This window comes from Thalassophryne amazonica, chromosome 7 (genome assembly GCF_902500255.1).
Source record: "Thalassophryne amazonica chromosome 7, fThaAma1.1, whole genome shotgun sequence".
In the NCBI taxonomy this organism is placed as follows: domain Eukaryota; kingdom Metazoa; phylum Chordata; class Actinopteri; order Batrachoidiformes; family Batrachoididae; genus Thalassophryne; species Thalassophryne amazonica.
In genome coordinates, this window is record NC_047109.1 from 119428928 (window position 1) to 119454893 (window position 25966).

General features: G+C 42.1%; 1 protein-coding gene across 1 annotated transcript in view; it reads left to right on the forward strand.

The window, feature by feature from the left end:
* Nucleotides 1-25966, forward strand: part of me1 (malic enzyme 1, NADP(+)-dependent, cytosolic) — a 236921-nt gene that overhangs the window by 112037 nt on the left and 98918 nt on the right. Inside the window, 1 exon segment of the mRNA XM_034175424.1 lies at nucleotides 5904-6053. Within this exon segment, the coding sequence (XP_034031315.1) occupies nucleotides 5904-6053 (150 nt within the window).

Genomic DNA, 25966 nt, shown 5'->3' on the forward strand with positions numbered 1-25966 from the left:
CAGGGAGGTACAGTCTTCTGCTGGACTGGTTGGGGCTGAGGGAGAGAACCAGGAAAAAGACATGCTGTGGAGGGGAGCAGAGACCTGATCCAGCCCTAACTATAAGCTTTAGCAAAAAGGAAAGTTTTAAGCCTAATCTTAAAAGTAGAGAGGGTGTCTGTCTCCCTGATCTGAATTGGGAGCTGGTTCCAGAGGAGAGGAGCCTGAAAAGTGAAGGCTCTGCCTCCCATTCTACTCTTACAAACCCTAGGAACTACAAGTAAGCCTGCAGTCTGTGAGCGAAGCGCTCTATTGGGGTGATATGGTACTATGAGGTCCCTAAGATAAGATGGGACCTGATTATTCAAAACTTATAAGAAGAAGAATTTTAAATTCTATTCTAGAATTAACAGGAAGCCAATGAAGAGAGGCCAATATGGGTGAGATATGCTCTCTCCTCCAATGATCTCCAATGCTCTTTAAAGCATTGGAGATCATTGTAGATGAACAGCCTATAATTTTTTGCACCTGCGTATAAGTTTTCCCCTCTCCAGTCAACTTTTTACTCAAACTACGCTGTTCTTCGGAACAATGTCTTGAACGTCCCATTTTCCTCAGGCTTTCAAAGAGAAAAACATGTTCAACAGGTGCTGGCTTCATCCTTAAATAGGGGACACCTGATTCACACCTGTTTGTTCCACAAAATTGACGAACTCACTGACTGAATGCCACACTACTATTATTGTGAACACCCCCTTTTCTACTTTTTTTTTACTAATAGCCCAATTTCATAGCCTTAAGAGTGTGCATATCATGATGCTTGGTCTTGTTGGATTTGTGAGAATCTACTGAATCTACTGGTACCTTGTTTCCCATGTAACAATAAGAAATATACTCAAAACCTGGATTAATCTTTTTAGTCACATAGCACTACTATTATTCTGAAGACGACTGTACTTCACACTACATACAGGCCTCGTGGCCTGGACTGGATTTACTTTAATTCCACAGGTCTGTTGCCCACCTGGTGCGGCATTTTTGGTCTATGAAAGAGTGACTGTCAGCCTGTAGGCTGGTGTTAGTGTCCACGTCTGTGTTCCACGTGAGCAATGTCTTTGGAGAAGACTCATTGTGTGCATTGTCCCAGTCCACCCAGCGTTAGATGGGAACCAGCATTGGCTGGGGAAATAACCTGCAGTGGACTATCATCCCATCTTGGGGGAGCGTAGAGTCTCACCTACTTTATGCTATAGTATCTGGTCTGAGCCCCTCAGGGTCGGTATCAGCCTGATTTACTAGTTAAGGAATAGTGATCCCTTTAATCAATGCATCTGAAGTTTTCTCATTCTTGGAAGAGACTCGTGCTGACTAGAAATGACCTCGAAGTGACCGCTGGTGGTCAACATCACGTTCTAGGTGGACTGTAAAGAAGGAGGGGGTGTTCGTGGTTCATCAGCACCCTTTGTTTGGTGGTTGTTTTACTACTACACAGTATTTCACATTGAAAACTTGTGATGGAAACATGGTTTTTCTTCATTACACTGTGAAAACCTTCCGTTTGTTACATAATCAGTGTTTGTCAAAGTCCACATGTGAATTTATAAAATTCCACCTCCACATCATGAGGCATAATGTGACCTCTGACCTGATCCGTTGCATGATTTGGGTCATCACTGATCTGTCACCACCGTTAATTGTGCAGCTGTTGTGGTCGAACCTATAGATGGTGGGGGCGTGTCTGCTCTTTAATCCCCTCAACAAGAGGAGTTCTGTGCTCTGGGCTTCGTGGAAAGTTCTCTGATTAGATGTAGAGACCTTTTTTTTTCTGGCATGCTGCTTTTAATTTCGGTCGTATGCAAACCTTCACTTCTCAGTCGACGTACAGAACAAAGAGCTTGTGTCTGGTGTTCAAAAACCAAATGTTTGTTCTGTGTGTTTTTCTCATCATTTGGGGAAAAAAAAAGCGAAAAATACCTTAATTTGTTGTGTAAAACGAATAAGATTTTCTGGCTTTTCTTTCTTTCTCTTCATCTGTTTTGCTCAGTCTGATCTCTGGAACCGTTTCAGACAACAGATTTTAATCCTGCAGTTAATGTGCTGCATTTTCACTTTCAAACATCTTCAGGTGCATCTCATAAAATCTGAATTTGGGGGACAGGTTCAGTATTTTTTGTCAGGTATTTCAGAAACAAAAAAATGTGTATATATATTCTTGACTTGTTACATATAAACTAAGGTGTTTATTAAACTAAACTTTTTTTTATTTTAATTTTGTTAATTGTACCTACAGCTTCAAAAAAGAGAAGAAAATGTGTGTCAAAATATTGCACTATTTCATAAAATCCTTTAAAAAGGATTTATAATGTTGAACGTCTGTAAAGTGTGTTCACTGGTGCACTCTTCGTACTTGGTTGGGGCTCCTGTTGTATGAATCCCTGCATCAGTGCAGCGTGGAGGTGATCAGCCTGTGGGCCTGCTGAGGTCTTCTGGAAGTCCACGCTGCTTTGTTCGTGGCCTTCAGCTTGTCTGTTTGTCTGGTGTCTCTCATCTTCCTCTTGACAAGACCCCACAGAGAATTGATGAGGTATTGTCTATTGGGCCCATCAAGTACAGTAATACCGTGGTCAGTAAAGCAGCTCCTAGTAGTTTTGACACTGTGTACAAGTGCCACATTCTGCTGGAAAAGGATACCAGCAGCTCTATAAAGCCTGCCAGCAGATTGAAAGGTGACAAGCTCTGAAACAAGAGTGGGGACCTGGAGCCTCCAGACCAGGTGCTTCTTGGTCAGTGTCCATAGCTCTGTCAATGGCTCTGCTGTCGTAGTAGCACTCCATCAGTTCCATGTTGTCAGTTCTTGCTTGTGTCTGTCTTGAGACCAATAGGCTCTGGTGGTTGGCTCTCACTGTGGTATTGTATCACTTCCTGTTCCGGAGCACAGCGGTGTTTTTCTGTATCTGTTAGCTGTTTAATCTGTGCAGTTAGATTGATCTAGTTATCTAGATAACGATTTGTTTCACAGTGTAATCTTCACGTGCCTTAACTAAAGCACTCCATCTGCTGAATCACCTCTAAATTATTTACACGTTATTCACTTTGCGTGTTTTTAGGAATCCGCTAGCTTAGCGCAGCTACTAGCTCTTAGCCAGTTTAGCATGGCGGCTTCTCCTGTCTCTCCCGCACTTTTCTGCTCTGGGTGTGAAATGTTTAGTTATTCCTCGGCCTCCTTTAGCAGTAACGGTACTTGTAATAAGTGTAGCTTATTCGTAGCTTTGGAGGCCAGGCTGGGCGAATTGGAGACTCGGCTCCGCACCGTGGAAAATTCCCCCGAGTCACACTAACTGTCAGAATGCTCGTAGCACGGGCCGAGGCGGAGGATTAGCAGCAATCTTCCATTCCAGCTTATTAATTAATCAAAAACCCAGACAGAGCTTTAATTCATTTGAAAGCTTGACTCTTAGTCTTGTCCATCCAAATTGGAAGTCCCAAAAACCAGTTTTATTATTTCTTGTTATCTATCGTCCACCTGGTCGTTACTGTGAGTTTCTCTGTGAATTTTCAGAACTTTTGTCTGACTTAGTGCTTAGCTCAGATAAGATAATTATAGTGGGCAATTTTAACATCCACACAGATGCTGAGAATGACAGCCTCAACACTGCATTTAATCTATTATTAGACTCAGTTGGCTTTGCTCAAAAAGTAAATGAGTCCACCCACCACTTTAATCATATCTTAGATCTTGTTCTGACTTATGGTATGGAAGTTGAAGACTTAACAGTATTCCCTGAAAACTCCCTTCTGTCTGATCATTTCTTAATAACATTTACATTTACTCTGATGGACTACCCAGCAGTGGGGAATAAGTTTCATTACACTAGAGGTCTTTCAGAAAGCGCTGTAACTAGGTTTAAGGATATGATTCCTTCTTTATGTTCTCTAATGCCATATACCAACACAGTGCAGAGTAGCTACACTAAACTCTGTAAGTGAGATAGAGTATCTCGTCAATAGTTTTACATCCTCATTGAAGACAACTTTGGATGCTGTAGCTCCTCTGAAAAAGAGAGCTTTAAATCAGAAGTGCCTGACTCTGTGGTATAACTCACAAACTCGCAGCTTAAAGCAGATAACCCGTAAGTTGGAGAGGAAATGGCGTCTCACTAATTTAGAAGATCTTCACTTAGCCTGGAAAAAGAGTCTGTTGCTCTATAAAAAAGCCCTCCGTAAAGCTAGGACATCATACTACTCATGTTGTGAAAGTGTAGGAACACGGACCCACAACAGGGGGCGTAAAAGAACGGGCAATGGATAAGCCAAACAGTAACAATTTAATGTTGTAAATTGTGCACAACGGAATACAGACAACAATCAGTTTGGGACTACAGTCAATTACACGTTGGGTGACGTGTGGGCAGGCTTGAGGATAGGAGACGCCCGTCCAGAACCGAGCCGGATCCCACATGGCCCTCACCGCCAACGGACCTGAAGAACACCGACGCCGCCAAGTCCTGGGTCCCCAGGTGGTCACCGTCTTCAGCTGTCAGACCTGGTACTGCTGGCAGAGAATGGAAACAGCACAGGTGAGTGTGAGTACGCACACTCAGTAATCCCACAGTCTGTGTTCAGTAAGGAGGGAGCACCTCCACCTCCAATCACACACTTGTGCAGCTCCTGTCTAACCACTTATCTGGTTGGGGTGTGAAGCGAAGCCGTCGCTGATCACACCAAACGCCAATCCCACAGATAAGGCAATCACCACAGGAAAACGGCTGCAAAAGAAGTTCAGACTATTACACAAGGTTTTGTTCAGCAGTGAAAATTACCTCCAAGGTAGCTGATTTCTCGGCGGGGAGGTGGAGTTGCAGTCTTAATGGTGATGGTGTTGAATAGTGGATGAGTGACAGCTGGTACGGATGATGAGTGACAGCTGTCACTCCCGGTCGCTCCGACGCCCTCTCATGCTTGAAGCCTGCACTTCAAGCAGGGCGCCATCTTGTGGTGGTGGGCCAGCAGTACCTCCTCTTCAGCGGCCCACACAACAACTCATCACTAATTGAAGAAAATAAGAACAACCCCAGGTTTCTTTTCAGCACTGTAGCCAGGCTGACAAAGAGTCAGAGCTCTATTGAGCCGAGTATTCCTTTAACTTTAACTAGTAATGACTTCATGACTTTCAGTGATGCCGGTATTTGGTTAGACTCTTTCTCTCCGATTGTTCTGTCTGAGTTATTTTCATTCATATAAATAAAATTGATTGATTGATTGATTGATTGTTCCAGTAGCCCATTTCTCCTCAGTATGTCCTGGTTCCCAAACAACTGACATGGACCTTGTTGAGCCAGGTGCTGTCTGTGGGGGCATCTAGCTTGGGGACTCTCTTATTTAGATCAAGATCAAGGTTGCTTATTGTCATTGCACAGTTGTACAGTGTACATTAGCACAATGAAATTGGGGCGTAGTCCTCCTCTTTGGTGCAGAAAAAAAAAAAAATCAAAGAAAGACAGTATGTACAACTTTAAGGGCTAAAAACATCGAGACAAATCTCTGACCTAAGAAAGATGATTGCACATGGTGACTGTATAAAAGTGATTGCACAGACATTTGTTTGCATTTGTCATGGCTCCGGCCCTGTTGTAAAAACTGTTCCTCAGTCTGCCAGAGCGCAGCAGCTCAGACGCCCGATGTCCTGCGTGTGTGTGCCGTCTCTCATAACGCTGAGACAGCCGGTGCTATAGAGGTCCTCTAGGGAGGGCCGAAGGTGGCCAGTGATCCTCCGTAGGACCATTTTGTGTTCTGTGGTACAGCTGGTGAAGCACACAGAGATACAGTATGTGAGCCCGCTCTCAATGGAGCAAAGGTAGAAGACGGTCAGCAGTTCCATCTTCAAGGTCTGAATCCTCTGTGATGTGCTGTTCTGTCATTTCCAGATACATGTATCTGATGGGACTCCAGGACCGCAACGAGAAGCTGTTCTATCGGGTGCTGGCATCGGACATCGAGAGGTTCATGCCGATCATTTACACGCCGACTGTGGGTGTGGCCTGCCAGCAGTACGGTCTGACATTCAGGAGTCCAAGGTCAGACTCACATGACCTCTCAAATCTGCTTCATCTGACGCACCTCTTTTTTCATAAACGTTTAAAATCCCAGTGATTGTTAACGAATGCAAACATTATTGATCTGATTGAAGACAACATGTGGCTGAGTCCTCCTCCAAATCAACTGGATTGATTGTAGATTTTGTTAAATAGTTTCTTTCTGTTCTACAAATGTTCCTTTTGGGGGTAAAAAAAAAAAAAAAGCCTGAAACTGTCCAGTATCTGAACTCTGTGAGTGCTCTTGTTGAATTATGAGATATTGCAGCACATTTGAAACTGATTAGACTAACCGCTCTCTGTGCCCCGGCTGCCGGCCCAGAACACGAGGACGGTGCTGTTTGTCTTCCACCCAGCTGATCAGACATCTTCTAACAATTTAACTGTTAGAACATGCAAATTTCACTTTTTTTTAGATGCAACATGTCTTTTAGTTTTTCTGAACTTCTCTAAACTTCTTGAGACTTTTTGGTCCGAGTCGCTGTAAATTGGTAAATTTAGAACCAGAAAACCACAGATTATGATTCTGCAGTAATCTCTTCAAAGATAATCCTGGTTTATGTAGAAACCAAAAGATGATTCTTGTTTTGGTCACATTTGAACTGTTGCAGCTTGAATGCACACGAGTTAAAGTGTGTAATCAGTCAAATTTAAATGATTATATTGTGGATTAAATTTGACTATTAGACTTACAGGCTCAAAGATGGACTCAGAAGAACACTGTAGTGTTCAAATGGTTCTATAATTTAATTTTTGTATGTAGTTGGTAATTGAGGTTCTGGGCCTGGCTTCATAAAACAGTCTAATCTCACTTGGTCGACTAATCCTTTGATGTTAGTCATTGCACAAAGTGCTTAGTCAGCTAAAGTTATGTGTTAGCCGATTAAAGTTTTTAGCCAATCCAATCCACTTTTATTTGTATAGCACATTTTACAAAAAACAAGGTTACCAAAGTGCTGCACAACAGATAAAATAAAGTTAAAAAACAATGACTTAAAAACATATAAAAACAAAAGGAAGATATCAGATAAGATAAAACACACACAAAAAATAAAAACAATAAAAACAGAGACAGAAAACCACACAACTCTCATGCAGTATTAAAAGCCATGGAATAAAAATAAGTTTTTAAATGAGATGTAAAAGTATCCATGGTGGGGGCCATGTTAATATGAGTGGACAGCTCATTCCATTATTTGGGAGCCACCACTGAAAAAGCACGGTCCCCCCTGGTCTTTTGTCTGCTTTTTGGCACAAGACGGAACTGATCAGCGGCTCTCAGTGCTCTCGTGGGGATGTAGACATGTATAAGATCAGCAATATACTGAGGTGCCAGACCATTTAGTGACTTAAAAACAAACAATAAAATCTTAAAATTTATTCTAAAATGGACAGGGAGCCAGTGGAGAGAGGTGAGAATATGGGTTATCATGCTTATGAGTGGCTGTTAAAAGACGAGCAGCCGCATTTTGGATTAACTGTAAGCGGGCGAGGGAGGCCTGGTTAATGCCAGTATACAGGGCATTACAGGAGTCCAAACAGGTCAAGATAAAAGCATGAATCAAACACTCAAAATCATTAAAAGATACGACAGATTTAATTTTAGATAAAAGCCTCAGATGATAAAAACTGGTTTTAACCACTGAATTTATCTGTTTATCAAGTTTAAAATCACTGTCCATTTTAACACCAAGGTTTGTGACAATGGGTTTTACATATGGGTGCAGGGAGCCCAGATCTATAGAGGAGATGCCACAGGCTTGACTGGGTCCAAACACCATGACCTCCGTTTTATCTTCATTTAAATTTAAAACATTAGAAGCCATTCATGCCTTGATGTCCTTCAGACACTCTAGTAAGGGCATCAGGGAGCTCTTGTCATTTTTCTTAAGGGGCAGATAAATTTGGGAGTCATCTGCATAAAAATGATAGGAGATGCCATGTTTTTTAAAAACTAAACCAAGAGGGAGCATGGATAAAGAGAAAAGGATGGGCCCAAGAATAGAACCTTGGGGAACTCTGCAAGAGAGGGGAGCAGTAGACGAGGTGAAATCACCAGTCTTCACTGAAAAGCATCTCTCACACAAGTATGATCGGAACCACTCCAAGGCAGCATCCCTGATACCAATACAATGCTTGAGCCGAGAAATGAGAATTGTGTGGTCAACCATATCAAACGCGGCAGTGGGATTTAAAGGCATAAGAACAGCTGAGTCACCAGAGTCAGTAGTTAATAAAAGATCATTAAAACCCCTTAAAAGTGCAGACTCAGTGCTATGTAATGTTTTAAAGCCAGACTGAAAAATATCAAGTATATCATGGTCTTCCAAAAAAGACTGCAGCTGTACAAATACAGTTTTCTCCAAGATTTTAGAGATGAATGGAAGCTTTGAGATGGGTCTATAATTGGAAAGAACTGAGGTGTCCAGATTTGGTTTCTTTAGCAGTGGTTCCACAACTGCTTCTTTAAAATATGCTGGGACAACACTGGAAGCAAGACTACTATTTATGATTTTTTGGACATTAGGTCCAATGGTCTGCCAGACCTCTTTAAAGAGGCGAGGAGGAACAATGTCTGTGGGCCAGGAGGAGGGTTTAAGTTGAGTGACAGTTTTTGTGAGAGATGAAAGTGACACAGACTCAAACCGGTTTAAGACAGTTGAGCAAGTGACAAGTATGGAAGGGTCAAAAGAGGGGAGTGAAATATGAATTATAGAATTATATCTGTAAAATAGGCTGTTTTTTCTTCTTTGACGGTCCTCTATTTTCTCCAGCTTTCTTTAAGAATTTCATAGGACAAATGAAGCTTATCTTTTTTCCACCGGCGCTCAGCTCTCCTGCACTCACGCTGGCTGCACGGGTGGTATCATTCAGCCACGGTGAACGCATGATTTTTACAGGAGCGACAGAGTCCAGAGTGCTGGCACAGGTGGAAAGAAAGGCTGAGGTCAATTACTCAGTGTCAAAGAGGACAGAAGAGGACTGACATGCTCTGTAGGAGTGTTAGATATATCTGTGTGTTTATCTATTATTTTGTTATTTTGTTTGCTTTGCTGTTTGTCTTGGTATTAACTAATTACTTTACTTCAATGTTTATATTCTTAGTTTTATACTTTTAGTCTGTTATTTGTCTAAATGTGCATGTTGAACTGGGTTGAACCGGTTTTACCACTTAGAACAAAGAGATTCAAGTTACAATAAAAATCAAATGTCCCGTTATTGCACGTGTTATGGGCAGGGGGCGGGACTTCCCCTGAATGCCCACGGGGACCAATAAATGAAGGATTTTGCAAAAGACGGTCTGCCTTTGTCACACCCATGTTGTGCTTTATAAAACTGTTTTAGTCCAAGTTTAGTCATCTGTGTGAAAGGGAGATTAGATGGCTAATGTTGTCCGACTAACTTTAGTCGACTAAGTAATTTTAGTGGAGTAAAACATTAGACCGCTTGATGAAACCGGGCCCAGGCATCAAACCTGCTACAGACCACTGACATTGTGGTATTCTGACATGCTCTGTAAACCTTTTATGCAAAGGCCGTTTTAGTTTTCCCCTGCTGTGCCGCTGCTCTCCAGCAGTGTCGTGGTTTTTCCGTCCGTCAGCCTCATTATTCACTGGATGGAGCACAAACGCGCCAGGAAATGGGGTTTTTTAATTTGCTAAGAAACCGCAGTTGTCCTAATTGTGTCCAGTTTTATTATAAATGCTTTCCTTGGATATATTTGAAATACTTGGCAGCACTCGTGTTCTCATGCGCTCACGGTTTTGGTACAACAGCTCCCTGTTTCCCCGTCCCTGCAGAACTATGCGGAAAATATTCTTAGCATGCTGCCGTCTTTTATGCACTCGGTCTCAGAACTCAGCGGGCCAGAATCTGTTGCCAGAGTCCGCGGGTTGGAAGTTGAGCTTTTAGGAAAAGTGTCAATTAGCGGAGTACAGTCGGGAAAAGCCGGATTGTTTCTCATAGATTTAGGTTTCTGGGAAGAAAGTGAAAGGGAAAGACCGCAATTGTGGCATTTGCTTCACACAGTGCACTCTGGTCATACTTTGAAGAGGCTCGGCTCTCGCTTCAGGACAATAAATCATTATTCTGTCTTTCCCCACCTCTGTGTGAGGTGCCTGGGTTTGAGCAGCGCGCACCGCGGTGGATCCATTTGGACTCATTTTCTTGCTCAATCACGCTTCAAAGTTCCGGAGTTCAATCATTAACGCGCTGCTGAGACGCTGATAGCGGAGGCGGCATGTGTTCAGATACGTTATCTTCCAGATAGCAGCAGGTTCTGCCTGTAATCACGGACTCTCAGGAACAAAGACTTTCTGCTTCACCAGCCGATCGGCCTGCAGACTAAACACACTGCCAGGCCCTGGGTCAGAGGTCAAAAGGTCAAACACCATTCAGGAAACATCTGATCTGTTGATCCTCATTGAAGACAACTTTGGATGCTGTAGCTCCTCTGAAAAAGAGAGCTTTAAATCAGAAGTGTCTGACTCCGTGGTATAACTCACAAACTCGTAGCTTAAAGCAGATAACCCGTAGGTTGGAGAGGAAATGGCGTCTCACTAATTTAGAAGATCTTCACTTAGCCTGGAAAAAGAGTCTGTTGCTCTATAAAAAAGCCCTCCGTAAAGCTAGGACATCTTTCTACTCATCACTAATTGAAGAAAATAAGAACAACCCCAGGTTTCTTTTCAGCACTGTAGCCAGGCTGACAAAGAGTCAGAGGTCTATTGAGCTGAGTATTCCATTAACTTTAACTAGTAATGACTTCATGACTTTCTTTGCTAACAAAATTTTAACTATTAGAGAAAAAATTACTCATAACCATCCCAAAGACGTATCGTTATCTTTGGCTGCTTTCAGTGATGCCGGTATTTGGTTAGACTCTTTCTCTCCGATTGTTCTGTCTGAGTTATTTTCATTAGTTACTTCATCCAAACCATCAACATGTTTATTAGACCCCATTCCTACCAGGCTGCTCAAGGAAGCCCTACCATTATTTAATGCTTCGATCTTAAATATGATCAATCTATCTTTGTTAGTTGGCTATGTACCACAGGCTTTTAAGGTGGCAGTAATTAAACCATTACTTAAAAAGCCATCACTTGACCCAGCTATCTTAGCTAATTATAGGCCAATCTCCAACCTTCCTTTTCTCTCAAAAATTCTTGAAAGGGTAGTTGTAAAACAGCTAACTGATCATCTGCAGAGGAATGGTCTATTTGAAGAGTTTCAGTCAGGTTTTAGAATTCATCATATTACAGAAACAGCATTAGTGAAGGTTACAAATGATCTTCTTATGGCCTCGGACAGTGGACTCATCTCTGTGCTTGTTCTGTTAGACCTCAGTGCTGCTTTTGATACTGTTGACCATAAAATTTTATTACAGAGATTAGAGCATGCCATAGGTATTAAAGGCACTGCGCTGCGGTGGTTTGAATCATATTTGTCTAATAGATTACAATTTGTTCATGTAAATGGGGAATCTTCTTCACAGACTAAAGTTAATTATGGAGTTCCACAAGGTTCTGTGCTAGGACCAATTTTATTCACTTTATACATGCTTCCCTTAGGCAGTATTATTAGACGGTATTGCTTAAATTTTCATTGTTACGCAGATGATACCCAGCTTTATCTATCCATGAAGCCAGAGGACACACACCAATTAGCTAAACTGCAGGATTGTCTTACAGACATAAAGACATGGATGACCTCTAATTTCCTGCTTTTAAACTCAGATAAAACTGAAGTTATTGTACTTGGCCCCACAAATCTTAGAAACATGGTGTCTAACCAGATCCTTACTCTGGATGGCATTACCCTGACCTCTAGTAATACTGTGAGAAATCTTGGAGTCATTTTTGATCAGGATATGTCATTCAAAGCGCATATTAAACAAATATGTAGGACTGCTTTTTTGCATTTACGCAATATCTCTAAAATCAGAAAGGTCTTGTCTCAGAGTGATGCTGAAAAACTAATTCATGCATTTATTTCCTCTAGGCTGGACTATTGTAATTCATTATTATCAGGCTGTCCTAAAAGTTCCCTAAAAAGCCTTCAGTTAATTCAAAATGCTGCAGCTAGAGTACTGACAGGGACTAGAAGGAGAGAGCATATCTCACCCATATTGGCCTCTCTTCATTGGCTTCCTGTTAATTCTAGAATAGAATTTAAAATTCTTCTTCTTACTTATAAGGTTTTGAATAATCAGGTCCCATCTTATCTTAGGGACCTCGTAGTACCATATCACCCCAATAGAGCGCTTCGCTCTCAGACTGCAGGCTTACTTGTAGTTCCTAGGGTTTGTAAGAGTAGAATGGGAGGCAGAGCCTTCAGCTTTCAGGCTCCTCTCCTGTGGAACCAGCTCCTAATTCAGATCAGGGAGACAGACACCCTCTCTACTTTTAAGATTAGGCTTAAAACTTTCCTTTTTGCTAAAGCTTATAGTTAGGGCTGGATCAGGTGACCCTGAACCATCCCTTAGTTATGCTGCTATAGACGTAGACTGCTGGGGGGTTCCCATGATGCACTGTTTCTTTCTCTTTTTGCTCTGTATGCACCACTCTGCATTTAATCATTAGTGATCGATCTCTGCTCCCCTCCACAGCATGTCTTTTTCCTGGTTCTCTCCCTCAGCCCCAACCAGTCCCAGCAGAAGACTGCCCCTCCCTGAGCCTGGTTCTGCTGGAGGTTTCTTCCTGTTAAAAGGGAGTTTTTCCTTCCCACTGTAGCCAAGTGCTTGCTCACAGGGGGTCGTTTTGACCGTTGGGGTTTTACATAATTATTGTATGGCTTTGCCTTACAATATAAAGCGCCTTGGGGCAACTGTTTGTTGTGATTTGGCGCTATATAAAAAAATTGATTGATTGATTGATTGATCTGTGGCGTTAGGAGTGTTAGATATATCTGTGTGTTTATCTATTATTTTGTTATTTTGTTTGCTTTGCTGTTTGTCTTGGTATTAACTAATTACTTCAATGTTTATATTCTTAGTTTTATACGTTTAGTCTGTTATTTGTCTAAATGTGCATGTTGAACTGGGTTGAACCGGTTTTACCACTTAGAACAAAGAGATTCAAGTTATAATATAAATCAAATGTCCCGTTATCGCATGTTATGGGCAGGGGACGGGACTTCCCCTGAATGTCCACGGGGACCAATAAATGAAGGATTTTGTAAAAGACGGTCCGCCTTTGTCACACCCATGTTGTGCTTTATAAAACTGTTTTAGTCCATTTTTCATGGTTGTGAACAGATGGATCTCCTGCGAGTGAGAAGTTCTTCAGAACCCAGGCCTGTTTTCAAGGTGACTTTGAATAAATTTAAAAATGCAAAATAGTTTGACTTTGTACTTTGTGAGGGGCAGTGTTACAGTCAGAGGTTATATAACAGGAGGAAAAGAACACGTTCACATCACAGCTTTAATGAACATGATCCACGATACATGATACTAACAAACAAACAACCAAACACTGCAGTATCTGTTCCGGAAATATATATTACAGTTTAACAACAAAAAACCTCTCAGAATTTTCAGTGGGTGGTTTGAGTATCTCTGTTTGGAAAGAATGAATGATGATGGTCATTTTGTAGCAGAATGTACTTATGTAGGAAAAACTATTATTAAAAAAAAAAAAAAAAGCTGAGAAATGTCTCAACTCTTGCAAAGTGCCTGTTTTGGGTCAACATGATCTTTTCTCTGTCTGAAGTAATTTTGCTCAGGTTTTTTTTCCTCCTGTTCTGTTCATTTTAGGACAGTTTTTGTCTGTGAAATAGGTTTTTTGTTGTTATTTTTGATTAACCTCATTAGCCCGCTCAAGATCTACCAGGACAAAACATTTAGAAATAGATGGCAGGAGTGTATTTGTTCTCTCCCTTTTTCTCTGAATCACTCATTGCATCAAACTTTCATTTTTTTTAACTCTATACTCTAATAGGGCAGAATTTTATGCCGGAGGAAGTGAAAGTGACTGCTATTTTGGACCAGAAGTTTGTATAACCTCAAAGATCAACATCAGCACGGTCGTGATTGGGCATCTGTGTGAATTCTGTTGTTAAGGTTCACCAAAGTAGAATTCTTTTTTCACACAGTCCAGGTCCCTCCACGCTCATGACAGCTTCCATGAGACATAAGTCGGACCTACTCCAAAATGTCACGGCAGAGTGTCGCAGCTCTACTCTCTTCTCTGCGTTATGTTTGACTCCACCAACTCGCTCCCCTCAGGACGCAAACTCATGATCTCTAGTTTGGGAGGCAGACGCTCTAACCCAGGGGTAGGCAATCATGTGCCATGAAGAGCCAAGACACTGCAGGTTTGTCTCAGCAGGTGATTTGTGGAAAGGCAAGATGTTGATGCTGTTCTTCATGTGCAGCGGTTAAATTGCAGCGTTATCTGAGCGTCTCAGTGCAGTTCTCCATGTTGTTGACATCTCGTGGTGCTGCCACCTTTCTGAGATTTTGCAAGATTTGAAACCTCAATAGGGCGAATTAGCTGTTGGGGAGTGAGGTTTACTGACGACTAGTGCACAGCGCCTCCTGCGGGCCTCCATCACACGTGTAAGATGTTGGTTTTTGGAGTGTTTGTTTCATTCTTCACATGGAGCAGGTAGATCAGTGGGTACGGTGTTGGCTGACCAATATCTAGTACAATACACTCCAATCCAGCTTCATTTATAGAGCACATAAAAAACAACGAAAGTGTGGAACAGCAGATTAAACAGAACAAAAGACATGACAAGAGACACACAGCACGAGAACACACCGACACCACTCTGAGCTGAAAGCCAAGGAATGAAGATGCTTTAAAAAGACAGGCAACACGGGGGCCGCCATGTCATATAGAGGGCACTCATTCCAACGTATGGGAGCAAGTTTTTAGTCGTGTTTTAGGGATGACTGAGAGCAGCTGATCCACAGACCTGAGCGAGCTCGATGGAACGTACGGCTTCAACAGGTCGGACACGTAGGACTTCAAAACAAACAATAAAATTTCAAATGAATCCTAAAAGGAACCAGCAGCCAGTGTAGGAAGATTAATGGAGCAGATAACTGTAACAATTTTGTAAAAGCATGTTAGCCTCCTAAATTTTCAACAGGCAGCCAGGTAGGGGTCAAATGAAGAATTACACAGGGGTCAAAATGTAAAAATGCTCCAATCATATTGAAAACTACACCACATTATTTTTCTGATCACAAAGATTCCAACAAAGGTATAGTTTGGACTATCTGTGACTGAATGTTCTGGAGTTACAGGATAAAAACAGCAAGAATGGTGACAAAGGTCAGTTTCAGTTTGTACAGGGGTCAAAAGTTAAAGTTGCTTTAATTTTGGTAAAAAGTGATGCGAATTATTAGTTAACAGAGTTTCAAAAATAAATAGTTTGCACCTTGTGTCATGCTTAGTTATCATGTTACGGGGTAACATATGTCACATGTCATAGAATCCAATGGACGTCGACCTTGTTTGACCTTTACTTTGGAGACACTCCTGTCAGCACAACCATTAATTTGCATCACTTTTTACTAAAACTGGAGCAACTTTAACTTTTGACCCCTGTGCAAACTGAATTTGACCTTTGTAACCATTCTTCAATTTCAATTCAATTTCAATTTATTTTAATTTATATAGCACCAAATCACAGCAGAGTTGCCTCAAGGTGCTTCACACAAGTAAGGTCTAACCTTACCAACCCCCAGAGCAACAGTTGTAAGGAAAAACTCCCTCTGAGGAAGAAACCTCAAGCAGACCAGACTCAAAGGGGCGACCCTCTGCTTGGGCCATGATACAGACACAAATTACAGAACAATTCACAGAACAATTCACAAAATGAATATACAGGAAATGCTGTTGGCGCACAGGACAGGAGGATCGCCAACACAAATACCACACCCATCTCTGGATGGAGCTGCACCTTAAACAGAGAAAAAACAGAATCAGGCATCAGAAAGACAAAAAATACAGTATTATTTGTCAGCATTAAACAACAAGAAAAACAAAAGAAATACTAAGGTGATCGCCGGCCACTAGCCCTAAACTTGACTAAAAGTAAAAAAGGTAAAGTTGAGGCTGCAGCCCGCTCCATTTGCTAATAAAATGAATTTTTAATTCATTATTAATTTTATACGCACATTAGTGGAAATACCCTGGATCTGGTTCTCACACGTGGTATTGCTGTCACGAATATTGACATCATGCCTCTTACATCAGTGGTGTCTGATCACTCAGTTATTAAGTTTACAGTTTCACTGCCGTGTTTAGTGGAACAACAACCTTATATATCATTACGGCGATGCATCAACTCCTCAACTCAGACTGAATTCAAAGCTAGACTGCCTGATGTCTTAGCTTCACATTTGGCAAATACCCAGTCAGGAGACAGACTTGTGGATAGTTTAAACTCATCATCATCATCAGGCCTCATGCTCAACAAGGGGGGTGTAGTCATGCGTAGAGCTAATAATTTGAAAATCCTTTGGAAGCCACTGTGGAGACACCACTCCATTTCAAGAAAGACCAAACTGTGGATCTACAACACCTCAGTCCTCTCCATCCTTCTTTATGGAGCAGAAACCTGGCCTCTTAATAAGTCCATGGCAGAGAGAATTGACGGCTTCAACAGCAGAGCATTGTACTTGTATAACAGAGGGCATAAAATGGTATGATAGAGTCTCCAACATCTTGCTCCGGGAACGCACCCAAGAACCCCCTGCTTCCCATTTGGCAGCACAGCACTGGATGCGCTGGTACGGACACATCAAGACTCCCCCCTGAATACCCAATACATGCTATCTTGCACTTTGACCCACAGGGTGTCGAAGACGGACCCCTGTGGAACCCCAAATTTCATGTCACTAAGGTTAGAGTTAGTGTTACTGTACAAAACACAGTGAAAACAACTGGTAAAGTATGACATCAGCCATGCAAGGGTACTCCCAGTAATCCCAAAATGATTTTCCAGCCTATCAAGTAGAATATGATGATCCACAGTATCAAATGCAGCACTGAGATCTAACAGCACCAGAACCGTAGTGGTGTCCAAATCCATTGTAAGCAGAAGATCATTCACCACTTTAGTGAGAGCTGTCTCTGTGGAATGATATTTTCTAAAAGCAGACTGCAGTGGCTCAAAGAGATTATTCTCAGTAAGATAGTCTACGAGCTGCTGTGACACCACTTTTTCCAGAATTTTAGAGCAAAATGATAGATTTGATATCAGCCTATAGTTTTTCAATACACTAGAGTCAAGATTAGGTTTCTTAAGTAATGGTTTAATCACTGCAGATTTGAAACATTTAGGAACAGATCCAGAAGTTAAAGAAAGATTAATAATTTCCAGCACAGTCAGCCCAAGAGTGGACCACAGGTCCTTAAACAGTTTTGTTGGTATAGGATCAAATCAACAGGTTATGCTTTTTGTTGACGTTACGAGTTTTGTCAGCACGCCTAGTGAGATACTATCAAATTCTGTAAATCTAGGTAATACCTCAGTAATGGCGTCCACCTCAATAGCAGGGTGTAGTGGCTGGATTAAGGCATGCTGGGATATGTTTAACCTAATGTCTTCTATTTTCTTCTCAAAGTAATCCAGTAAATCTTGTGCTGTAAAAGGAGAGCGAACTACAGGTGGTTGTCCATAAATAAGTGTTGCCACCGTGTCGAACAAGAACTTTGAGTTATGCTTGTTTTTATTGATCAAATCAGAGTAATAGGGCCGCTTTGTAGCCAGTAATGCATGCTTATAGTCTAAGATAGCATCACGCCACGCAAGGTGAAATACTTCTAATTTTGAACTACGCCATTTGATGCATTGCCGTAGTGATAAATAAGGTTGTTGTTCCACTAAACACTGCAGCGAAACTGTAAACTTAATAAGTGAGTGATCAGACACCACTGATGTAAGAGGCATGATGTCAATATTCGTGACAGCAATACCACATGCGAGAACCAAATCCAGGGTATTTCCACTATCAATCAATCAATCAATCAATTTTTTTATATAGCGCCAAATCACAACAAACAGTTGCCCCAAGGCGCTTTATATTGTAAGGCAAGGCCATACAATAATTATGTAAAACCCCAACGGTCAAAACGACCCCCTGTGAGCAAGCACTTGGCTACAGTGGGAAGGAAAAACTCCCTTTTAACAGGAAGAAACCTCCAGCAGAACCAGGCTCAGGGAGGGGCAGTCTTCTGCTGGGACTGGTTGGGGCTGAGGGAGAGAACCAGGAAAAAGACATGCTGTGGAGGGGAGCAGAGATCGATCACTAATGATTAAATGCAGAGTGGTGCATACAGAGCAAAAAGAGAAAGAAACAGTGCATCATGGGAACCCCCCAGCAGTCTACGTCTATAGCAGCATAACTAAGGGATGGTTCAGGGTCACCTGATCCAGCCCTAACTATAAGCTTTAGCAAAAAGGAAAGTTTTAATCCTAATCTTAAAAGTAGAGAGGGTGTCTGTCTCCCTGATCTGAATTGGGAGCTGGTTCCACAGGAGAGGAGCCTGAAAGCTGAAGGCTCTGCCTCCCATTCTACTCTTGCAAACCCTAGGAACTACAAGTAAGCCTGCAGTCTGAGAGCGAAGCCCTCTATTGGGGTGATATGGTACTACGAGGTCCCTAAGATAAGATGGGACCTGATTATTCAAAACCTTATAAGTAAGAAGAAGAATTTTAAATTCTATTCTAGAATTAACAGGAAGCCAATGAAGAGAGGCCAATATGGGTGAGATATGCTCTCTCCTTCTAGTCCCCGTCAGTACTCTAGCTGCAGCATTTTGAATTAACTGAAGGCTTTTTAGGGAACTTTTAGGACAACCTGATAATAATGAATTACAATAGTCCAGCCTAGAGGAAATAAATGCATGAATTAGTTTTTCAGCATCACTCTGAGACAAGACCTTTCTGATTTTAGAGATATTGCGTAAATGCAAAAAGGCAGTCCTACATATTTGTTTAATATGCGCTTTGAATGACATATCCTGATCAAAAATGACTCCAAGATTTCTCACAGTATTACTAGAGGTCAGGGTAATGCCATCCAGAGTAAGGATCTGGTTAGACACCATGTTTCTAAGATTTGTGGGGCCAAGTACAATAACTTCAGTTTTATCTGAGTTTAAAAGCAGGAAATTAGAGGTCATCCATGTCTTTATGTCTGTAAGACAATCCTGCAGTTTAGCTAATTGGTGTGTGTCCTCTGGCTTCATGGATAGATAAAGCTGGGTATCATCTGCGTAACAATGAAAATTTAAGCAATACCGTCTAATAATACTGCCTAAGGGAAGCATGTATAAAGTGAATAAAATTGGTCCTAGCACAGAACCTCGTGGAACTCCATAATTAACTTTAGTCTGTGAAGAAGATTCCCCATTTACATGAACAAATTGTAATCTATTAGACAAATATGATTCAAACCACCGCAGCGCAGTGCCTTTAATACCTATGGCATGCTCTAATCTCTGTAATAAAATTTTATGGTCAATAGTATCAAAAGCAGCACTGAGGTCTAACAGAACAAGCACAGAGATGAGTCCACTGTCCGAGGCCATAAGAAGATCATTTGTAACCTTCACTAATGCTGTTTCTGTACTATGATGAATTCTAAAACCTGACTGAAACTCTTCAAATAGACCATTCCTCTGCAGATGATCAGTTAGCTGTTTTACAACTACCCTTTCAAGAATTTTTGAGAGAAAAGGAAGGTTGGAGATTGGCCTATAATTAGCTAAGATAGCTGGGTCAAGTGATGGCTTTTTAAGTAATGGTTTAATTACTGCCACCTTAAAAGCCTGTGGTACATAGCCAACTAACAAAGATAGATTGATCATATTTAAGATCGAAGCATTAAATAATGGTAGGGCTTCCTTGAGCAGCCTGGTAGGAATGGGGTCTAATAAACATGTTGATGGTTTGGATGAAGTAACTAATGAGAATAACTCAGACAGAACAATCGGAGAGAAAGAGTCTAACCAAATACCGGCATCACTGAAAGCAGCCAAAGATAACGATACGTCTTTGGGATGGTTATGAGTAATTTTATCTCTAATAGTTAAAATTTTGTTAGCAAAGAAAGTCATGAAGTCATTACTAGTTAAAGTTAATGGAATACTCAGCTCAATAGAGCTCTGACTCTTTGTCAGCCTGGCTACAGTGCTGAAAAGAAACCTGGGGTTGTTCTTATTTTCTTCAATTAGTGATGAGTAGAAAGATGTCCTAGCTTTACGGAGGGCTTTTTTATAGAGCAACAGACTCTTTTTCCAGGCTAAGTGAAGATCTTCTAAATTAGTGAGACGCCATTTCCTCTCCAACTTACGGGTTATCTGCTTTAAGCTACGAGTTTGTGAGTTATACCACGGAGTCAGACACTTCTGATTTAAAGCTCTCTTTTTCAGAGGAGCTACAGCATCCAAAGTTGTCTTCAATGAGGATGTAAAACTATTGACGAGATACTCTATCTCCCTTACAGAGTTTAGGTAGCTACTCTGCACTGTGTTGGTATATGGCATTAGAGAACATAAAGAAGGAATCATATCCTTAAACCTAGTTACAGCGCTTTCTGAAAGACTTCTAGTGTAATGAAACTTATTCCCCACTGCTGGGTAGTCCATCAGAGTAAATGTAAATGTTATTAAGAAATGATCAGACAGAAGGGAGTTTTCAGGGAATACTGTTAAGTCTTCTATTTCCATACCATAAGTCAGAACAAGATCTAAGATATGATTAAAGTGGTGGGTGGACTCATTTACTTTTTGAGCAAAGCCAATAGAGTCTAATAATAGATTAAATGCAGTGTTGAGGCTGTCATTCTCAGCATCTGTGTGGATGTTAAAATCGCCCACTATAATTATCTTATCTGAGCTAAGCACTAAGTCAGACAAAAGGTCTGAAAATTCACAGAGAAACTCACAGTAACGACCAGGTGGACGATAGATAATAACAAATAAAACTGGTTTTTGGGACTTCCAATTTGGATGGACAAGACTAAGAGACAAGCTTTCAAATGAATTAAAGCTCTGTCTGGGTTTTGGATTAATTAATAAGCTGGAATGGAAGATTGCTGCTAATCCTCCACCCCGGCCCGTGCTACGAGCATTCTGACAGTTAGTGTGACTCGGGGGTGTTGACTCATTTAAACTAACATATTCATCCTGCTGTAACCAGGTTTCTGTTAGGCAGAATAAATCAATATGTTGATCAATTATTATATCATTTACCAACAGGGACTTAGAAGAGAGAGACCTAATGTTTAATAGACCACATTTAACTGTTTTAGTCTGTGGTGCAGTTGAAGGTGCTATATTATTTTTTCTTTTTGAATTTTTATGCTTAAATAGATTTTTGCTGGTTATTGGTAGTCTGGGAGCAGGCACCGTCTCTACGGGGATGGGGTAATGAGGGGATGGCAGGGGGAGAGAAGCTGCAGAGAGGTGTGTAAGACTACAACTCTGCTTCCTGGTCCCAACCCTGGATAGTCACGGTTTGGAGGATTTAAGAAAATTGGCCAGATTTCTAGAAATGAGAGCTGCTCCATCCAAAGTGGGATGGATGCCGTCTCTCCTAACAAGACCAGGTTTTCCCCAGAAGCTTTGCCAATTATCTATGAAGCCCACCTCATTTTTTGGACACCACTCAGACAGCCAGCAATTCAAGGAGAACATGCGGCTAAACATGTGTGTCGAGTCCTGAATGCATTGCCGAAATCCTAATGCATCCACAATTTCCATAAATCATTTGCAGAGGGGATCAGAAGGCTTATTTATATGAACGTTAAAGTCACCAGTAATCAGAATGTTATCTGCACTAGTTGACAAGTTAGAGATGAACGCACCAAATTCATCTAAGAATTCAGAATATGGGCCAGGAGACCTATATACAGTGACAACGTAATACGGCTGATTTTTATTCTTCTGACTTTGGCAACGCGTAAAATCCTGAGCAGAGCGGAGAATCAGATGCTCAAACGAGTTATATTTGTGACCTCCAACAGCTAATAAGCTAAACCTAGATTTATAAATAAGAGCAACACCCCCACCTTGCTTCGCATCACAAGGGATGTGACTAAATGTATATGCTGGTGGGCAGGCCTCATTTAAGGGGAGGACAGCTGTAGGTTTAAGCCAGGTTTCACATAACCCAGTCATATCTAAGTGATGATCAATAATTAGATCATTAATCAACAATGATTTTTGAGGACAGTGATCTTCTGTTAATGAGACCCAGACTAAGGACTTCAGTGGGGTTGACAGTTGAACTGTTTGGATTTAGGGGTGGTTCCAGAGTAGGATATATAAGATGCCTAGAAGTAGGTTTAGGTTTGACACATTCCACATGTGTTGTAGGTAGCAGACATGAAATCTTTGCTATTGCTGGAACAACCACTGAGCCATCCTCAATTTCAACATCATCCAATGTAGTAATGGGTATTAAGTTTGCAAAGCATATCCCCCTATGATGTTTATGGACATGTCTATGGAAGCAGGCCACAGTCTCAACTTGTTGAATTTTCCTCTGTGGCAGATGAACTGCACTATCACCATAGTGGATTTTCTGCACTAATTTCCCCGCTAAGCTAATGGATTCCACATCCACATTTGTCATAAGCCTTGCAGGGTCTCTAATCATCTGCTTCGTGGTCTGCTGCAAATTCCTAATGTTACCCTCCCTGTAGAGCTCTATCTATGATCCCCAGTAGGGTAGAGGCTGTCTTTCATCAGCAAGCCACGGCAGCCCCAGAACTAAGGCCAGTTATCAATAAAGCTAAAGCCTTGCTGTCTACAAAATTGCGCCAGCCACATCTTTAACGATGTTAGCCTGCTAAACGCCTCATCAGTACACTGGGAGGGGATGGGGCCAGAAACTATTAATCGATGCCGACACATCTTTCTGGCAAGGTCACAAGTCCTCTCTATGTCCATTATTGTGACCTCTGAGTGCTTCATCCTGACATCATTGGTGCCAACGTGAATAACTATGTGACTATATCTCATGTCATGTTCCTTAGTCTGTCTTCCCTTCTGCAGCATCAGCACCCTAAGATGGGATGCAATATCAGGAGCTCTGGCCACAGGAATACATTTAATGTCAGCCGGCGTCTGTAACCTTACTTTGCGGGTGATAGAATCCCCTATCACTAAAGTCCGGCGCTTCGGCCTGGAGATAGGAGTGGAAGTCACTTGTGGGCTCAGAGAATTCACATCAGGCAAATTCAAGGGGGAGAACCGATTCACAGTTCGCAGTGGCAAGTGTAATTGGGGTACCACAACCGGGTACCAAGCCCTATGGGGCTTCCTCCGCCTAGCCACAGTCCAAAAGCCGTCCTCCACAGCCAGAGTTTCTAGGCTGATGCTAATGGGCTCGCTAGCTAGCCCAACACTAACGTCATCTGGAGTGCCTGTAACATCTAACTCCACTGAGCTAAGAAGCTGCTCTAACTTACGGGCACAGCTCTCTAAGAGAGCCACCCTATCTCCCAACATCATGCATTCTTGCTGTTTTTAACCCATAAGTCCATAACATTCAGTCACAGATAGTCCAAACTATACCTTTTTGGAATCTTTGTGATCAGACAAATAATGTGGTATATGATTGGAGCATTTTTAAATTTTGACCCCTGTGTAATTCTTCATTTGACCCCGACCTGGCTGCCTACTGAACATTTAGGTGGCTAATGTGCTTTTACAAAAGAGTAATGTCTGAGGAGTATTTTTGGCAATTTTGGTGCTTGTTTCAACATTTGAAAGATTCCTCTGTAAATGTTCTGTTATCTGCTTCACTGGGCAAGAACAGGGGAACTATGACCTCGCTTCAGAATGCCTGTGAAAAGATGAGCGGCAACATTTTGGACTAACTGCGAGTGTGTGAGGGAGACATATAGAGCACTGGAGTCATCTAGACCAGCTGATAAAAGCATGATTAAGATGGTCAAGAGTTAAATTTAAAATGGTTTAACCTTGGCCAAAAGCCCAGCTGCAGTGATATTATATTATGTAGACCTGGGTTTGAATCCTGGACTTGCGACCCGTCTGTGTCCTTACAGGTGTTTTTTAGTGTAAGTGCAGTTTGATTGGTTGCCTCTGTGAAGAACATACCTGAATGCAGCGAGTGTCTGCTCTTTGATTGAATGGTGAAGTGCCTGGTGAACGATACCCGCTGAAGTGGTGCGTGCCTCGTGTTGAAGCAGCTGCTCTTTCAGCTCTCATCTGACACTTGGAGCCCACACACGGTGCAATAAATGTGCGAGAGAAACTGCTTTGTTTGGATCGATGAGCATGAAGGGCAAGTTGAAAGTACCTTCATTAATCCGTTCACGAGTGACGACCTGAATAAAACAGCCGTTTGTTCCACAAGGTAAGTCCAGAAGGAACGTGTTGCCTGATGCTGGCTGATTGTAGCACTTGTGCTGATGTGCTTTGCTGCGTTCCTGCTCATTGGTCGACCATGACAGCAGCTCAGAATGATTTTCTGAGAAGGAGAACAAACGGTGGAATGAAGTGGTTTGGAATTACACGGACCTCATGAAGAATGTGTTCAAGTGCTCAGATTAATTCAGTCCCAAAGTTTGTATAATAATATGGAGCTAATGTTGGAGGTCTAACGTTAAGTTTTAAGTGCAGCTGATTTATTTACCTGCAGCATCCTTCAGGATGATCAATGAATCAGTTTAATTGATTGACATCATTCACTCTGTAAACATGGAAGCTAATCACAGAAACCACACATCGATCATCTGGCACCTGTTTGAGCTCCAGTTCAGGGACGGCTGCGAGTTCAAACGGGCGTGAGTCTTTCCGTGACTTGGAGCGAGCGGTGTGCCGTATCCAGAGATTTCACTCTGGAGGACAAAATCCTGTTGTTCCAGGTTGTTCCAAAGTGTTTCTAAGAGACAACCAAGAAGTCATTGCAAACATTTTGGTTTTACTGGGGCGTTTCTAAAAGTCTGTTTGTCAGCCTTTTTCTGGCCTCTGGCTTGTGCCACTTGAGTCAGACTTTGGATGGTTGTTCTGGATCCAGACCCAGTGGATCCAGAAGCTGGCATCAGTACCAGCTGACTTACTGTGTCAGTCTGATCTGACTCAAAGTCCATGTTTGAACTTTGTAAATTAGATTTTTACACGCAGTTCTAAACGTGACGTCATTCTGAGAACAGGAAGAACTGACAACTAGAAATTAGAGACTGGATCTCAAAGACCTGTGTTGCTTCATTTGAAATAAAATAACATCACACCTTTTTTCTGTGCACCGTTATGTACATGTGGTATCAATAAAAAGTAGACAAGTTTATCACATCCACAGTGACTGAATTAATGCTGGAAGAAAACCATTCAACAGAGCGTCTCCTGGGTGTCTCTCCTGGATGTCTATCCCGAGTGTCTCTCCTGGGTGTCTCTCCGGAGTGTCTTTCATGGGTGTCTCTCCTGGGTGTCTCTCCTGGATGTCTATCCCGAGTGTCTCTCCTGGGTGTCTCTCCGGAGTGTCTTTCATGGGTGTCTCTCCTGGGTGTCTCTCCTGGATGTCTCTCCTGGGCATCTCTCCGGAGTGTCTTTCATGGGTGTCTCTCCTGGATGTCTACCCCGGGTGTCTCTCCTGGATGTCTACCCTGGGTGTCTCTCTTGGGTGTCTCTCCCGAGTGTCTCTCCGGAGTGTCTTTCATGGGTGTCTCTCCTGGGTGTCTCTCCGGAGTGTCTTTCATGGGTGTCTCTCCTGAGTGTCTCTCCTGGATGTCTATCCCGGGTGTCTTTCATGGGTGTCTCTCCCGAGTGTCTCTCCTGGATGTCTATCCCGGGTGTCTCTCCTGGGTGGCTATCCCAGGTGTCTCTCCTGGGTGTCTATCCCGGGTGTCTCTCCTGGATGTCTCTACTGGATGTCTCTCCGGAGTGTCTTTCATGGGTGTCTCT